The following is an 18,152-nucleotide window of genomic DNA, read 5'->3' on the forward strand; positions in this document are numbered from 1 at the left end:
CTCTCTGCCTTTTTAATGTGGCAACTAAAAAAATGTAAAGTAGTATATGTAGCTTGCATTACATTTATTGGCCAGTGCTAGTCTCAACCCATCCTCCAGGCCAGGAAGTTGCTGTTCTGTAAATTAGGGATGTCGAACTCAATCAGAGAAGGAGCCAAAATCTAAAATCCAGCCTAAATCACGGGCCGAATGGTTTACTGAACAGTCATAAACTGTCATTGTGATGGAAACACAGCGGAGTGCAGTGATGACAGCGCGGTGCGGGCCACATTGCAAGGCCTGGCGGGACGGATTTGGCCCGCGGGCCTTGTGTTTGACACATGTGCTGTAAATACTTAAGGGAGCTGTTTTGAACTAAATGCTTCTTTATTATACCTCGTCTTTTGGCAATTCATACGTGCCCCCCTCCCTCACCCTCAGAGAGGCAGTACCATGTAGGGGCAAGAATGTGAACTTGAAAAAAAAATAATTTTTTTAAAAGAATGTGAACTTGACAGACCAAGTTTAGGTCCTTTCTTGTTTGTTTTTAAATATGTTTTCACTGGTTTTAGAGAGAGAAGAAGGGAAAAGGAGAAAAAAGAAACATCAATGCGAGAGAGAAATATCCATCTGGCCAATGACCTTTTGGTGCATAGGATGATGCTCTCAATCAGCCAGGGCACATCTTGCTATTTTTAAGCTGTGTGACATTGGGCGAGTCAGTTAACCTCTCTGTGTTTTAGTTTCATGTCAGAAAAATGGGGATAATACCAGTGCTTATCTCAAAAGGGCTCTTGCAAGGATTATGTGAGTTAATATGCACACCAAGAAGAGGGTCCAGAATACAGCAACTGCTTGTGACGGCCATATAGTTATCCTTGTGTAAAATATGGGCTGTTCCTTGCCACAGTTCCATGTGACGACATACACTATGCCTCTTTGGGTACATTCCCTCCTCCCAATCGTCTTATTGGTAACTGTTATCCTCATTTCACAGAGGAGGCATCTGAAACTCAGAGAGGATTAGTAACTTGCCCAAAGCCACACAACTAGTCAGTGGGTTTGCACTCCTCCGAAGACTGACCCTTAAGAACCACTCTGTGGCCGGAAGCGGTTTGGCTCAGTGGATAGAGCGTCGGCCTGCGGACTGAAAGGTCCCGGGTTAGATTCCGGTCAAGGGTATGTACATTGGTTGCGGGCACATCCCCAGTGCGGGGTGTGCAGGAGGCAGCTGGTCGATGTTTCTCTCTCATTGATGTTTCTAGCTTTCTATTCCTCTCCCTTCCTCTCTGAAAAAGTCAATAAAATATAATTAAAAAAATAAAATAAAAAAGAACCACTCTGTGTTCTCTCTCTCAATAAATGTCCACCAAGACCCTCCAAAGTAACACCTCTACCCCCTCCTCTGGCTCCAGGTTCCCACCAGCATCAAAGACCTGCCAGTCTGAGAAACTTCCTGTCACAAGGCCATCCCCACGAGGTCACCTGCCTCTGGGTTGCCAGTCATCAGCATGCAGGACGGCCTTACTTCAACCTTGACTCACGCTGCAGCCCAGCCCATGAGCGGAGGCTCGAGGTTCATGAGGAGCTTTCTAAACTCGAAGTTCAGGGGTCCGAATTATGGAGCCAATGTGCATTTGATGCGCAGGATCATCGCTGAGGATGCCGAGTGGTCACTGGCCATCGTCCCCCTGCTCACAGATCTCTGCATCCAGCACATTGTCAAGAACTTCCGGAGTGAGTCTGTTCCTGCCAGGAGCAGGAGGAGCCAGCCAGGAGCAGGGTGGATGGGGACAGCCTCGAGGAAAGGCCTCGGAGGCTGGGTCCTGGGAAGCCCCTCGCCCCCACACGGAATCCTCATCCCCATTCGACACTTCCCTTTGACCCCTGCAGCCAGGACAGTGCCTCCTGCTATCCCCGCTCCCAGGCCCCACTAGACTCCTACCCACCACAGGCCCTTCATGCCTATGCCCTCTCCCCACCAGCCCACCCCTCAGGGACCTCCTCCTCCACAAAGCCCTCCCTAGCTGACTGACCCTAGTCCATGCTCTCCGAGTCTTCCGTGGTGTGTACAGGTTCTTGGTTTTTTTCTGCCCTCTGTGCACTGTAGGTGCTCATCCTTTTCAAAGACAAGTTGGATGGGAAGCTCGCTGAGGACAGGGCCATCTTTTTCTTTTTCTTTTTCTTTTTCTTTTCTTTTTTCTTTTTTTAAATAAAGGAATTCTTTTTTAAAAAATATATTTTTATTGTTTTTTTACAGAAAGGAAGAGAGAGGGATAGAGAGTTAGAAACATCGATGAGAGAGAGACATCGATCAGCTGCCCCTTGCACACCCCCCACTGGGGATGTGCCTGCAACCAAGGTTCATGTCCTTGACCGGAATCGAACCTGAGACCTTTCAGTCTGCAGGCCGATGCTCCATCCACTGAGCCAAACCAGTTCTGGCAGGGCCATCTTTTTTTCTACAGTGTCTAACACTTCCTGGCCCACAATATATTCCTTTGACTTGTTTATTGTTTGCCTCCCTTCACAAAAAGAAGCGGCTTCTTCTGTTTCACTCATTCTTGAATCCTCAGCAGTTAGAATTGTGTGGCACATAGTAGATGCTCAAAATTTTATTTTATTTTATTTTATTTTTTAAAATATATTTTATTGATATTTCATGGAGAGGAGGAAGGGAGAGAGATAGAGAGATAGAAACGTCGATGAGAGAGAAACATCAACCAGCTGCCTCTTGCAAACCCCTCACTGGGGATGTGCCCACAACCAATATACATGCCCTTGACCAGCATCGAACCTGGGACCTTTCAATCCACAGACCAATGCTCTACCCCTGAGCCAAACCGGCTTCGGCTATTTTATTTTATTTTGAAAGAGAGGGCTAAGGCACTGCTTGGCTTGAGAAACCAAACATCCCCATTTGCCTGCCTCCTTAGGCTTTTATTGTAACAACAGCTCGAACTAAACTGAACTGTTAGATACTATGAGAGTCCGGTGAGACCCTTGAGAAGACACATGAGTCTGCAGTGTCCTTTAAGCAAGGACATCTGAAGACTAAGCATAAAGACGCCAGTAAACACCAGGGCTGAGACTTGTTTGGGAAAGCCAAGGCAAGGGCGCTTGTCTTCAGCCAACTCCTGTCCCGTGCCTCCCCACACCTCCCTGCTTTGTTTTGCTGGGTGCAGAAGACAGAGGGAGGTGGTGCGCTTTCTGCTTTGAAATATCAGGGTCCGCGAAGTGAGTTCACTGCTCTAGTTCCAATTTTACAAATCAGCCGCCATTTTTAATCCTTTAAAAATTAAAAAAAAAAATATTTAATGAATGAATCAAATCACATTGGGAGCCTCTGAAGTCAGGGATTGTCTCCTCCATCAGACTAAGTGATGACTGAGGGCTGGACCTGAGATTCTTCCTCAGACTGGCAGCTAGCTCCCTGAGGCCAGATGCTATGATGTCAACTTTCAGGGAAGGCAGGCCCCCAAAGCCAGGGGCTGTGTCTTCCCCTCAGATGGAAGTCTCCCTGAGAGTAAAATCTGCCTTTCCTCCCCCCCCTCCACCTCCCCCTCCTCCCTGAGGGCAGGGAGGGTTCCCTTGCCACAGTGCCCCCAGGCAGGCCCAGCCCAGGGCCCCCACGGATGGTGACCCCAACACGGGATGACTCCTGCTTCCCTTCCTCGGTCCCCCAAAGACAACCCGATCCTGAAGCAGCTGCTCCCGGAGCACCAGCAGAAGGTCCTGCGCCAGCTGCCCCCGGACCTGCCACTGGCCGTGACCGCCAACCTGATCGACGACGAGAACTACTGGCAGCGCTGCTGCGAGCAGCGCTGGCCCGTGTGCCACCTGGACTGCCACGGCGGCAGCTGGAAGCGCGTGTTCTTCGAGCGGCACCTGGAGAACCTGATCAAGCACTTCATCCCGGACACCACGGACCCCGCCGTGATCCTGGACCTGCTGCCGCTCTGCAGGAACTACGTGCGCCGGCTCCGCGTGGACCAGTTCCTGCCGCCCGTGCAGATGCCGCCAACGCCGCACGACGGGGACCAGTCGGAGTCGGGCAGCGAGGGGGAGATGGAGGAGGCCTCCATGGACCACTACCAGCTCGGGGAGCTGGTGGCCGGCCTGAGCCAGCTGGAGGAGCTGGACCTGGTGTTCGGCATCAAGGACTGCGGCATGAACTTCGAGTGGAACTTCTTTCTCTTCACTTACCGCGACTGCCACTCCCTGGCGGCGACCATTAAGGCCTGCCACACCCTTAAGGTGCCATCTGCCCTCCCCCCTAGCCTTCCCCCATTTCCTCAGCATCTCTCTGACCCCCCTCTCACCGTCTGGGCCTCAGCTATCATCGTTTCCTCTGATCCTTTTTTTTTTTTTTTAATATATTTTATTTATTTATTTATTTATTTATTTTTTACAGAAAGGAAGGGAGAGAGATAGAGAGTTAGAAACATCGATGAGAGAGAATCATCGATCAACTGTCTCTTGCACACCCCTTACTGGGGATGTGCCCACAACCAAGGTACATGCCCTTGACCAGAATCGAACCTGGGACCTTTCAGTCTGCAAGCTGACGCTCTATCCACTGAGCCAAACCGGTTTCGGCCCTCGGATCCTTTTCTTAGTCACAAACCGAGTGTCCTTTTATGCACCCCTGCACCCAGCTGGGTGCTGGGGATGCAGAGATGAGCCAGGCACTGCCCTCCCAGTTCACCAGCTATTTATTCCTTTGACAAACATCTGCGCTCCGGGCCCTGTCCTCGGTGCTGAAGATTCCGCTCGGAGCAAAATCATACCATCTGTGCCCTCTAGAGTTAACTGCCTAGTGCGGTGAAAGACACTCATCAGCAATCATGTGAATGTAAAACTGCAACTAGGATATTTGCCAGATTTAGAAAAAATAAAACTCTACAAAAAAAAAAGGGGGGGGGGGCGGGGCATCCAGTTACATTTGAATTCCAGAGATATATTGAATGATATTTTAGTATGTATAGGTCCCAAATATTCTAGTTGGAAGAGGGAGAGCCTGCCAGGAAATCAGCGAAGGAAGAAAAGGGGACACCGCATTGTGTCACCAAGCCAAGAGAGTTTTGGCTCAGTGGATAGAGTGTCGGCCTGCGGACTGAGGGGTCCCGGGTTTGATTCCTGTCAAGGGCACATGCCCTGGTTGCAGGCTCAATCCCAAGTAGGAGGGTGCAGGAGGCAGCCAATCAATGATTCTCTCTTATCATTGATGTTTCTATCTCTCCCTCTCCCTTCCTCTCTGAAATCAATAAAAAAAATATTTTTTTTAAACAAAGAAAGAAGAGAGGGTGACCAGCAATGGGGTGGAGTGGAGCTGAGGATTGGACTTAGCAAATGTGGAGGTTACTTGGGGGAGGGAGTAGCTCTGTCGGTGGAGTGCCAGGAGCAGAGGCCAGATCGGAGTGCTGGAGTGGTTTACGGAGAGAGTGGGAAGTGAGGAAACGGGATGTCTGTGATTAACTCCTTCAAGAACTTGGCTGTGAAAGGGGAGGAAGTGGAGTAGAAATAGATGCGGGGGGTGGGTTTTCTTTAAGAAGAAGCTTGCGAGTGTTTAAAACCAATGGAAAGTTCCATCCAATTGCAAGAAATGGGTTGAGTCCAGGACAGAGGGTACTGGTTCATTGACCACGGAAGGTTCCTGAGAAGGCAGGAGGGTGGGATCCAGGACAGAGCTGGGCAGTTGGCTCTGGCCTGAGGGAAGAGCAGGTGTGGTGGCATGTTGTGTTGGGTATAGGAAGATGAGGGCTTCCCATTCAATGGCTGAGAGGCAGGAGGACATCTACCTGCCGGGAGGAGGCTTTAGGGTGAGCCCTGAAGTTTGAGGAGGCTGGAGAAGGTTGAAAGCGTTGTAGGTTATGAGAGGATATGTTGGCCAGAGAAACAGAGTTGAGTGAGCACACAGCATTGAGGGCTATTGGTGGGTCCAGCGAAACCAGCCAGTTCTGTCACGGGACATTTCCCATCATGTCAGTTGCCTGGGCACAGACATACAGAAAATAAGAGAGTGGGCTGGACCCACGCTTGGAGCTTTGCAAGGTAGATCAATGAAAAGGTGAGAAACAAAAGACTCTAAGCTGGCTCAGAGGGGTAGAAAGAAAGAAGAGGACTAATGGATAGGGAGGGAGTGAACAGGCCAGCCATTCTGAGGTCTCAAATAAGAGGGAGGAACAAGTCAGTGAGAAGGAAAGAGATGGAGGCTCTCTTCTTCCATATTCATAATGCTAATCCTACACCCTTTCTTTTATCTTTTTACTTCATCTCGTCCATTTTCTGGTTCTCACCGCCCCCCCACCCCTCACTTTCTCCTGGTTCTTACCCTGAGTTCCTCTCCTTGCTATGGTGGAGCTTAGCCAGCTGAGTAGGGTCCCGCAAGGGGCTGCTGGGTCAAACAGGCCTGGATTCAAAACCTGCCTCCACAGCTCAATCACCGTGTAACTGGGCAAATGGATATGTCCACCCTATGCCTCCATTTTCTGCCTGTAAAGTGGAGAGAACTCATTCTGCCTCACTGGGATGCTGAGGTGGGGGTGAGAATGGTTATGGCATGTTCTAGCAGCATGCGCGGCACATAGCAATTTCTCAAGAAATGGTAGCCTTTTCCCCCTACTACCTGCCAGCAATTGAGCACCACTCTGCCGTGTTAGGTAGGCCCGCCAGGTAGCCAATCCAAGGTGAGCAGAACATCAGGCCTCCCCATGGCTCCCTCTTCTACCTGCAGAAGGTAGGCAGGTAGGCAGATTATCCCTGGCTACCAGGTGCTATGGACCTTTTACCTGTCCACAGATCTTCAGGCTGACCCGAAGCAAAGTGGATGACACCAAGGCACGCATCCTCATTCGCAGCCTCCTGGACCACCCGGCTCTTGAGAAGCTGGACCTGTCACACAACTGCATCGGGGACCGTGGTGCCCGTGCGGCCGCCAAGCTGCTGAGCCACAGCCACCTGCGCGTCCTCAACCTGGCCAACAACCAAGTGCGGGCGCCCGGGGCCCAGTCGCTGGCTCACGCCCTGGCACACAACACCAGCCTCCTCTCCCTCAACCTGCGCCTCAACTGCATCGAGGATGAGGGCGGCCAGGCCCTGGCCCACGCCTTGCAGACCAATAAGTGCCTCACCACGCTGCACCTCGGTGGCAACGAGCTGTCTGAGCCCACGGCTACCCTCCTCTCCCAGGTGCTCTCCGTCAACACCACCCTCACCAAAATCAACCTGTCCTGCAACCACATAGGACTGGTGAGCCACAGCCCCCGGGGGAGGCAGGGCCAAGGAGAGGCCCTGGGCCTTGGGGGTGAGGGATAGAATCCAGCTGTCCTGGGGTACTCACATGAAGTGATTGTGAAGATCACAGCCTTACCTAGTTCAAATTCCAGCCCTTCCTTTTAGCCTCCATTTTCTCATCTGTAAAATGGGAATAATAACAGTATCTACCACAAAGCGTACTAGGAGGATGAAATTGGTTATATGTAGATTAACCATTGCAGACCCCGGCTAGGTCTTTAGTAATTGCTATCTGTTACTCAGGATTATGGACTATGCTTGGTGTCCAACATCCATTGTCTTCCTTTCGTCCTCACGGTTACCCGGTAAAATGTGCATTCTCAACCTCACTTTACAGATGGAAAATTGAGTCTCAGAGACATTAGTGAGTTGCCTGAGAGCAACCAATCAGTAGGAGGTGGCAAAGCTGTGATTAAACCCAGGACTGATCCAAAGCTGGGGTTCTTTCCAATAGACAAATGTCTCTCTGATTTCCTTAATCAAGTCTCAGAGTGAGAAACGCAATATATCTGAACAGCTGGTGAACATACACAAGAATATAATATAATTGAAATGTATTATACTGTTACTGATTGGTATATCTGCTGATGTTTTCCTTTATCGTCTACCTCGTTTTTGTTGTTGTTATAAATGCTTCTGTGTTACATTGACTTTGCAGCAAACACACTATTGGGTCACAACCATAGAACAGCAGCATTCTGCCTCCCAACATGAAATTCTTTCACATTGGGCCCAGCCCACCCACCCCCGATGGGGGAAGGGGTAGCTCTGTCAGTGAAGGGCCAGGGGCAGGGAGGAGTAGTGAAGAGGGTCCTCTGTGTACTCCTCTTAGGGCCCTGCATCTTCTACCATCCCCCTCAAGGAACAGTCTTGCTCACACTCACTGTCTCTAGGGGAGTGCTCTTGGCTGCAAGTAACAGAGACCGTAGGCAGCAATTGGCTTAAACAAGAGGAACATGCATTATGTCCCATTTCAGAAGCCTCAAGGTTGGGGGTCCTGGGGTTGGAAATCCCTTGGCTGGGTGCCAGCCCCTGCTCTGCCATCCCAGCCGCATGCCGTGGCCTCTCTGGTGGCCTCTCAGTGGCCTCAGGGTGGCTGCTGCAGCTCACAGACGGCAGAACGGAGCAGAAAACGTCAGCGTGCTGCACAAATACGCCAGGTTCTGTTCTGTGAAACTTCTGTTCAGTCACATCTCTCTATAAATATGCATATGAGTGTGTGTGATCCTGGGCAGTGATGTAAAAATATGACCCTTACTCTGTGCTTCTTTCCCAGGATGGCGGGAAGCAGCTCCTGGAAGGCATGTCAGACAACAAGACCCTCCTGGAGTTTGACCTGCGCCTGTCCGATGTCGCCCAGGAGAGCGAGTACCTCATTGGCCAGGCCCTCTGTGCCAACCGTGAAGAAGCCCGCCAGCGGACCTTGAATGTCAGCCACTCAACGGCACCACTCACTGCCAAGGGCCCTGAGAACCCTGCAGGATAGGCTAGGGGACAGGGCTGGGGTAGTAACCACACCTGGGTCACTGCCCCACCCCCACCCTACAGTTCATGCCCCATGATGCCTGCTGCAGAGTGGCACACTGGTCCACAGGGAGTGGGGGAGATCACGAAGATCCTGGGTGTAATCTAAGGTTGAGTGCATGTATATATAATGTTTCCTATTAGGATTATAATTTCCAGGATGTAAGCTCCCCATTCTATATAGAATAATAAATTTTCATCAAGAATCTGAACAGTGCCCAGCCAGTATTGCTCAGTGGTTAAGCATCGATTCCTGGTCAGGCCACATGCCAAGGTTGTGTGTGTTCGATTCCCAGTGTGGAGTGTGTGGGAGGCAGCTGATGAATGCTTCTCATCATTGACGTTTCAATCTCTCTCTCCCTCTCCCTTCCTCTCTGAAATCAATTAAAAAAAATTTTTAAAGGGTTGAGTACACAATGATGTGAGGAGGGGAACAGACCAAGGTTATTAAATAGGACCCAGACCACAACCCAGGGAGATATTACTAGAACCCCTGAAATAAATTACTTCTTGCAGGTATAAGGAGAGGCAGAGAGAACTCTGAGGGACTGTGCCTGCCAAGACTCCCCATGGGGCCACCCGTGAACCTGACCCTCATCCCCACATCTTCCTCTTCACTCAACATATCTTTGACCTTTTAACCTTCTCCAACTCCCCACCCCCCTTTCTCCCTGTCCTAAATCCTGCTACAACAGAACTTTGGCCTGGCTCTTCCATCCTCACCCCTGCAGATCCCACCTCCCAATTATTAGACTCTGCTTAAGTAACCCACTCCACAGGCCATGACACCCCCTAACCTTCCCCACAACCTGGAAATGAGGAAACAGAGGTGACAGGAGGGACTCAACTGGGCCTCCCCAGAGAGCTTCTCATGGGGGAGGGAGATGGCGGGGGAAGTGCCACGCTGGGAAGGGGAGTCAGTGAGTCATCCGAAACTTTATTGTCCACCAGTTTGATTTGTACAGTCTTTGCGCTTGGAAATCCATGACAGAAAGGCCACAGTGTGATGCACCCAATTGACAGAGGCCTGTCTTCCCAGCCAGGCTCAGCCCACCTCACAAGCCCTTGTGCCCAGGACACACGGAGCCTTCCAGATGACCTCCAGGAGTCCCCATCACCCTGCAGCTGCCCACCCTGGAGCCACACCCACAGAAACCACGTCCACCCAGGGGCCCACGAGGGGACCTGACCGATGGCTTCAGGCTGAGCCCCATCTCCCATCCTCCTCGGGCTGAGGGACTCCAGAACCTTCGGATCTGTTTTCAAAGGGAGGGCCCTGGGCTGCAACCACAGCCTGGGGGTGCCTGCTCTCTGGGCACTCCTTCCAGCAAGCAGGCGCTGAGCAGAGCACCAAAGGGGGCTTGGGAGTGACTGCACATGTGTGCCTGCCCGGGCAACCTAGAGTCTGCCTGTGCCTGACACCCTCTGACAGTTCCCGAGTGCAAACGCGTAGGGGTGAGGGTGAGTGTGTGTGTGTGTGTGTGTGTGTGTATATAGCCACAGCTGCTAGCAGAGGTTCTAATTAGAGAAACAAGAACATTCAGTGTAAGGTTTAATTTTAGAGATTAATTAATTTTCTGGTTTTCCTTTTCCCTGGCAATCAATAAAGCTACCACGGAAAGAGACCAAAAAGAATCGGTTTCTAAGTCTGTGCGTGAGGCCGTCTGTGTGAGACCTGGGCAGAAATGGTCAATACAGGCAAAAGTAATAGCCCCCCCCCCCTCGTTCCCACCTCCCAGCTTTGACTCAGTCTCAGGAGCCTGAGGGAGGAGGAGCTGGGTTCCTCCCACCTCGGAGCCAGGAGGTGGCCAGGCTGCCGCCACACAAGGGCAAGACGTGCCAGCTGGCCAAGAACTGGGGCCTGAGGCCACAGCTCACCATCTGCACCTCACAGATGTCCACTCAGAGGAAAAAGGGGTGCTCCCACCGCCGGGCCCCCGAGGAGCACAGACTCAGGGTCCGGGCAGGTTCAGTGCTGGCCGGCAGGTAGGGAATTATCACGGCAGCCGTCCCCTCCTGCCAGGCCTCCCCTCCGGCCTCCTCTCCCTCCCCATTCAGTCATCGCCACAGGAACATAAAGCTCAGCCGCAGTGGGCCACAAACTGGGGTGGCCCCACAATCTGTGCCTCCCACGTTCCCCCCAGAAAGGGAGGGCGGGGGAGCCAGAGATGTTGCATAGGTGGAGGCCATGCCTTGGAGGCTGCAGAAGGGGAAGCAGAAGCTCCGAGCGTCAGGGGTGAGCAATGTCAGGCGGCCCAAGGCTTATCCTCTCTGGCTTGAAATATGAGCTCCATCCCTAGGCTCTAAGTCTGCTGTGAAAACTTTAGCCTAGAGAGCTGGGGGGCGGGGGGGGGGGGGGGGGGGAGGCAGTAGGAGGTTGTACACAGACATGCACACTGAAGCACATGGGGTGGGGATGTGGGGAGTGGAGACGACATCAGAACTCTAGGGGAACCAGATTGGGGCCAGGGCCCTATGGCGGTGATGACAGGACGCGCCTCTGAAGAACCTGGGACACAGCAGGGCTTCTTGAGCTCACATAGGAGGGGAGGGTGGAGGGGGGTGGGCAAGATTTAGAGAATCCCTGGCTCTGACCTGCCATGGGGATTGAGTGTTTCTCCACTTGGGACTTGGGACAATGTCCTCAGCCCTGCAGAGGCAATGTGTGGGCACCCCCAAAGACACACCCTTCCTTGGAGGTCCTTTCACTCCCATCTGCTTCCAGAGCGCCCCCATCACTCAGCTCCATCTCCCTGTCTCCCCGCTCAGCTCAGCTCAGTCGTTCACCTTGTCTTCCTTTTCCCTGGCAATGTCATTGGGCTTTACAGAACGCTGCTTGGGCGGGATCTCACCCTCTCTGCAGGGAGTGTCCTCCCAGAAGCCAGGGGAGGAGGCTGCTGCCCAGAGGCCTCAGAAAGGACCAAGGGGCACTGTCCTGCCCCTGGCCCCTGGCAACAGTTCTCAGCGCCAGGGAGCAAGAGGGGAGGAACGAGAATGATATCTGGACCCAAACTCCAGGACCCAGTGAAATAAACAACCGTGGTGAGAGCATCAGAAAGGGAACCCCCGTCTCTGGGGCACATGCCAAGAGGAGGGTAGCAACATGTCCACGGTTTTGAGATGGAGTATTTACTGGCTTTGAGATGGAGTATTGGCTTTGAGATGGAGTACTGGCTTTGAGATGGAGCATTGGCTTTGAGATGGAGTATTGGTTTTGAGATGGGGGCTGACACCTGGCCGGGCCTCAGACCCACGGAATCCATTAGCTGGTTGGAAGCCAGCCGGGCTGTTCACCAAACCACGGCCTCTCAGCAGAGAGTGGCCCTGGGGAGCCAGGCAGCGAAGGAAGGAGAGCCCAAATTTGCCCTTCCTCGCAGCCCCTGGGCCTCCCTGGCTGCACAGCCGATGCCTCTCACTTGAGATGAGGCCCGGTGCAGGCCCCACAGCACAGCGGCCACCTAACAGTCAGATGGTTGAAGGGCTGGGCGGGAATCTGGATGGATTGCCTCTGGGGAGGAAGGGGTCCCCTTCGGAACTCGGGGGCGGGGCTGGAAAGAGCCGGCTCCGCCCCAGTGGCAACCTCCAGGAACAGCCGGCCCCTCCCACCCATCTTTCCCCGTTCTGTACAGGAAAGGCGGGGGTGTCAGCCCCATGGGTCTGTCCCGCTCACCCTGGCCTCCCTGCACCGCCCTCCGTGCTCAGCACAGCCTGTCATCACCGAGACCCCCGGCTACAGACAGGGGCCGCGGGGAGGCCGGCGGGCTTCTGGAGAGCCGGCGGTCACAGTGAGGTCTCCACGCAGGAGCCGTGGCGGTGCAGCGGCCGGTGGCTGTGGCCCAGGCACCCCTCCTGCCGGTGCACGATGAGGACCGGGAAGTAGAGGGCGTCGTGGTAGGGCGGCGGCGGCCCGGCCTCCTCCTCGTCGTCGTCGTCCTCGTCGTCCCCCATGCTGGCCTGGCTGGACAGCCGCGTCTGCTCGGTGGGGCAGCTCGCCTCGTTGACGCTCCCGCTGCGGCTGCGCCACAGGCAGCTGCGCCGCGAGCCGTAGAGGCGGCCGAGCGAGAAGCGGCTGCCCCCGCAGCCCGGCCCTGCGCCGGGGCCGGGGCCCGGGCCGGCCCGCGGGCTGGCGCAGATGCTCAGCGCGCTGCGCGAGAAGATGGACGAGCTGCTGACGGCGCGCTGGCAGTGCTCGCAGCTGCGCCGGTAGGGCGCCACGCCCGCCGCGCCCGGGCCGCCCACCCCGCCGTAGCGGCAGGTGGGCGCGTAGCCGCCGCCCCCGGCCCCGGCGCCGCCGCGCGCCGCCAGCCCCGCCAGGTCCATGAGCACCGCCTCCGAGTAGCTGGGCACGAGCTGCTGGTTGGAGCGGATGTGCCACTCGAGCTCCGTGCTGTCCACCGTGTTGACCCGCGGCAGGCGGTGCGTGAGCGGCGGCAGCAGCTCGTCGCTGGGGCTCAGGCCGCCGCCGCCCGCGCTGCCGGCCGAGCCCGGGCCCTCCAGGCCGAAGAGCTTCTCCACGTGGTAGTGCGCGTAGGCCGTGCGGTACTCCGCCAGCACGCGCAGCGGCCACGACAGCGTCAGCAGCGCCGCGGCCCAGAAGGCCGAGGAGCAGGCGTACCAGGGCGGCCGCGCGGGGTCCGGGAAGGCCACCATGAACTCGCGGAAGTCCACGTTCTTGAGGTGCATGCCCTCGCGCGCCTCCATGTAGTCGTCCAGGCCCTCGTTCTCGGCGAAGAAGCGCGCGCGCTGGCACAGGTAGGCGTTCTCGGCCTCCACGCTGGCGAAGCTGAAGCACTTGGTGAAGCGCAGGCGCGTGGCGGGCGCGCCCTCCAGCCCCACCAGCGCCTTGGACACGTCGCGGACGCCGCAGCGCGCGTAGTCGAACTCGGCCTCCGCCACGTGCGTGTTGACTCGCTCGTGATAGACCTGGGGGCGCCGCAGGCGGGGAAGGAGGCGGGAGTCACTTTTCTGCTCTGCCTCCCCCCCCCCCTCAGCCCCCCCATCACTGCTCTGGTGGCCTGGTCAGACCCTAAGCCTGTCCAGGTTTTGATCCCGGTTGGAGCCGGGTAGGACCTTCGCATGCGTTTTACAGAGAAACGGAGGCCCTCCGTGTAATTGTGAGTTAGAGACGAGGGCAGGCATCAACCTCATCTCTGCCAGTGTGCGTTCTAATTTTAATTTGACTCTGCTTCCTTTGGCGGTCACGCCCTGGCCTCCAGCTTGCCCGGCCCTTTTGCCTGTTTGCATCGTCCCACGCTGTCCCCTCCTCATCACAGCCCCCCTGTCCTCCCTTTTACAGGGGTGCTTCCAGATGGGCCCCAGAGGCCTTTGTCTCTGGCCTCTCTGTTCACACCTTAGCAATCACGTGCCCCCCCCCCCCTCCTGATTCTTAAGGCCCCAGGCTTCTGCTTACCCATCCCAGTCCTGAGACTGAGCTCACCCTCATCTGGGAAAATCTCATTCTCCTCTTCCTCCAAGTCTCTTTTAAAAATGTTTTTGTTGATTTCAGAGAGGAAGGGAGAGGCAGAGACAGATAGAAACATCAATGATGAGAGAGAATCATTGATCGGCTGCCTCCTGCACGCCCCACACTGGGGATCGAGCCCACAACCCGTCATGTGCCCTGATGGGAATGGAACGGTGACCTCCTGGCCTCCTGGTTCATAGGTCAATGCTCAACCACTGAGCCCCCACAGCAGGCCCTCTGGGGCTCTTACATGTCTACCCCTGCAGGGCCCAGGAAATGCTGATGGGTTATTCCCATCTCTACCACTATCCAAGTGACCTCCCATGCCTACCTCCATCTTTGCCAGCTGACCCCCACCTCTGGGAGCCTTGGACTTGGGACCTACGGCCCTGGGCTTGAGTCTAGCACCACCACTTAGAAGCTGCAGACCTTAGTCAAGTCCCTGAGCTGAGGTCTCCTTACCTGTGCAAGAGGACTTGGCAGCAAGCACCTCACTGAGCAGGTGAGGGCATGCCGTGACACTGCGTATGAAGCGGTCTCCACCATTGAGCAATAAACAGTATAGACCCTGGAGCCAGACTGCCTGGGTTCAGACCTCAGCTCCCTTGCATAATAGCTCTTTGACTTTAGGCAAATTGCATAGCCTATCCAAGCCTCGGTTTCCTCATCTGTAAAATGGGGGTAATCGTTAACTACCTCACTGGGTCATTATGAGGTGTTTGTAAAGTACTCAGAGCAGCCTGTCCGCTGGTGTTTGCAGTTATTATTGTGGTGTTTGTTCCTGCCTCTGCTGCAGTGCCCACCCAACCTCACTGCTGCCTCTGCTTCTCCCCCTGGGGATAGTCAGGCACAGCTGGAGCAGATGTGCCCCCTCCTCCTGTCGGGACGGACCAGTGCTCCCCTCCAGCCCCTCACCTGGGTGGTGGTGTAGGCGTCTCCGTTGCGGTATCGAGTGACCTGGCGGGTGCGGCGGACATAGTGGTAGCTGATGGCCTTCCACCAGATGCAGGGCGTGGCCTGCTGCATGCGGCCCACACGCTCCCGGACGCTGGTTACGTCAACACGGTGCTGCAGCTCGTGGCGGGCCTGGCAGTGCCAGCACTCCACCAGGTAGACAGCGTACAGCATGAGCAGGAAGGCCAGGGGGATGTAGACATAGCCGTTGGAGCAGGGGCTGTCATGGTACATGAGGCTGTTGCCCTGATAGGCGCTGCTGAAGGTGAGGCGGGTCACCGTGGTGACGTGGCACCAAGCCACGGCCCCCAGGCAGCCGTACATGAGCAGGGAGAGCAGCAGGCACTTCCAGTGGGACTCACGGCAGAGGGACTTGGTGAAAGAGGGCTGGATGGGACGCTGCTGCTCGGAGGGACAGGAAGAGGGGCCAGGACGAGAAGGAAGCGGGACAGTGTGGCAGGACCCAGAACAGAGATGGATGCAGGGATGGCGGGGCAGAGGCCAGCATCAGAGATGACAGGCAGAGAGCGACAGGGATACGGAGAGAACATGGAAGACCGAGAGGGGAGCCAAGGACCAGAGGTAAACACAGAAGTGAGCCGTGGGGACAGGAAAAGGGAGCAGAATGCCAATACAGGGAAGTGCAAAGAGACAGACGCCCCAAGAAGCAGGAAGAGATCAGCGCCAGAGATGGAGGGAGGAGGCCCAGGTGGCAAACACAGATGGATAGGATGGCACCCAGAGAAACAGAGTCCAAGGACAGATGCAGAGGCGGCCGTGAAGCAGGAGAAAGTGGACGGGGAAGACAGGGGAGGACAGACAGGCGTCAGCGAAGGCGGCTCCCCAGCCCAGCCCCCTCCCAGATGCCTCACTGACACCACCTTCCCACTCAGCGGCGGGGCCCTCACTTCCAGACGTTTGGTCCTACGATCTGGGCAGCCCCTCCTCTCTGGCCCATCCACCTCCACGTCCCTCACAGACAATGAGCCTCCCACCTCCTTTGGGGGAGGCCCCAGGCCCTGTATCCTCCCCCATGCTCTGCACCCAGGCCCTCTGTGCGTCTCCCTCTTACACCCTAACAGCCTCCCCCTGTTCTAAGATGGGGGGGGGGGGGGGGCTGGTGTCCCTGCACAAAAGGCAGTCTTGGAGGAGATATCTAGAAGGGCAGAGGCATGGAGGGCAGAGGGGAGGGGATGTAAACCCAGGGCTGGAGGTAGGAAGGAAGACATTTGCAGCTCAGTCATTTGTCAAGAGAGAGTAGTTTTGGGTCCTCTCCGGGGGCCTGTTTGACTGTCAAAGCACTTGGTGAGTTCTGTCCCACAGTCAGCCCACTGACGTGTTTACATGTCTGGCTCTGCCACAGGGCCCCGACTCTGCATCCTGGCTGCCTACCACGGTGCTGGCACCCAACAGCCACTTAGTAGATAGGTATTGAGTTGGGTTTCTGGTGGTGCCGGGCTTCCCCAGTCCTCCTCCCCGCTGTCTCGCTTTGAGAACCTTGCACACACCCGCCTGATTCCCAGAGCCTGACCCGAGGGAGGGAGGAAGGATGGGAAAGAAGGCGACAGCTGTTACTATCTGGGGGCGGTGGGCCCTGACCTTGGTGTGAAATCAAAGGAAAGATCTGGACGTGCAGTGGGCTAGGAAACAGCACACAGCTTAAACAGACCGGGTTAGGGTCCGTGAATCTTTCGAGGAGCCTTGTCCTTGGGGTGTGTGCATCTGTGCCCCCTCCAGGGTGTGCACGTGTCCCAGCGGGAGCACTCCTGACAGGGACCCTCCCGGCAGGCCCCTCTGCCTGTGCTGCTGCCCTGGCCCCGTGTGTGCATGTGTGTGCACGGGAGATGGGGTGCTCCTGGCACTTCCCTTAGTCTCTTTGTCCCCGGGTTCAGAGGACTGAAGAGGAAGGCCTCCAAGTAGGGATATGCTTGGTCCCAGCGCTGTGCAGGATCCCTGGTCTCAGGGTCCCCTGGGCGGGGGATGCAGGAACAGTGGCAGAGAGAGGTGCACACCACCCTCCCCCCCCCCACACACACACACACATCACACACATCACATCCCAGTGACGGGCTGGGGGAAGGTATGGGGGAAGGTGGGTGTCGCCTCTCTGCACATTTGACCTTCTTGGCTCAGAGGATACCACTCTTTCCCCCTACTATTCTCCTGCCTCTGTAGCCCCCACACATCGCCCTTCCTGGCCTTCCAGATAGCATCCCCTCCGTGATACCGGATCCCCGCCACCGTCCCCACTCGGATCCGCCCGGGGTCCGCGAGGCCCCGCCCCCGGCCCCGCCCCCGGCCCGGGACCCCCAGCCCCGCCCCCGGCGCGGCCCCTTCCCCGCCACCAGCCACCACGGACAGCTCCGCCGCCGGGCGGGACCGGACCGCTCCGGGACTGCGGCGGCCGCGGCCGGGGTGCGGGGCGCCGGCCGCGCTGCGGCGGAACCGGCGGGGGCCGCGCGGGGGATGGGGGCCGGCTGCGGCCGCGCCCGGGGAAGGGGCGCCCCGGCTCTCACCTCCTCTCGGGCGGGGCCCTCGTCCGCCGCCGCCGCCGCCGCCGCCGGCTCCTCCGGGCCCCCGGGGCCGCCGCCGCCGCCGCCGCCGCCGGCGCTCTCTCCCGCGGCCGAGCCCGGGGGGGACATGGCGCAGAGGGGGCGCGTGGAGCTCAGGGCCTCCCGGGGGGCTGCCGGGGGCCCGGGGCATCCTGCGCGGGCCCGGGGGAGGGGGCGGGAGGGGGCGGGCCCTCGCTGCTCCCCACCCCCCGCGCGGGGGGAGGGGGCCTGTGAAGGGCACCGCGGGGAAGGGGCCGGGGTCGGGGGTGGGCAGGCGGGCCGGGGGGCCGGGCTGGGGGGGCCGGGGCCGGGGGCGGGTGTCACCTTGAGGCCCGCGCGGCGCCGCTCCGCCTCCCGCCCGCTCCCGCCGCCGCCTTTTGTCT

The 18,152-nt window shown here is 56.7% G+C and overlaps 2 protein-coding genes across 2 annotated transcripts; one reads left to right on the plus strand and one right to left on the minus strand.

Annotated features, from left to right (window-relative positions):
* Positions 1 to 1,324: 1,324 nt before the first annotated feature.
* Positions 1,325 to 9,141, plus strand: TCTE1 (t-complex-associated-testis-expressed 1). Its single transcript, XM_036414986.2, has 4 exons — positions 1,325 to 1,716; positions 3,668 to 4,236; positions 6,781 to 7,230; positions 8,552 to 9,141. The coding sequence occupies exons 1-4, from the start codon at positions 1,491 to 1,493 to the stop codon at positions 8,759 to 8,761; spliced, it is 1,455 nt and encodes a 484-aa protein (XP_036270879.1). The 5' UTR covers positions 1,325 to 1,490; the 3' UTR covers positions 8,762 to 9,141.
* A 2,660-nt stretch (positions 9,142 to 11,801) lies between these two features.
* On the minus strand, positions 11,802 to 18,152 carry TMEM151B (transmembrane protein 151B). Its single transcript, XM_036415493.2, has 3 exons — positions 17,734 to 18,152; positions 15,179 to 15,619; positions 11,802 to 13,722 (listed from the first exon to the last, which is right to left on the minus strand). Exons 1-3 carry the CDS (start codon positions 17,857 to 17,859, stop codon positions 12,580 to 12,582), a joined length of 1,710 nt encoding a protein of 569 aa, XP_036271386.1. The 5' UTR covers positions 17,860 to 18,152; the 3' UTR covers positions 11,802 to 12,579.

Source organism: Pipistrellus kuhlii, unplaced genomic scaffold, assembly GCF_014108245.1.
Source record: "Pipistrellus kuhlii isolate mPipKuh1 unplaced genomic scaffold, mPipKuh1.p scaffold_m20_p_5, whole genome shotgun sequence".
Classification (NCBI taxonomy): Eukaryota; Metazoa; Chordata; class Mammalia; order Chiroptera; family Vespertilionidae; genus Pipistrellus; species Pipistrellus kuhlii.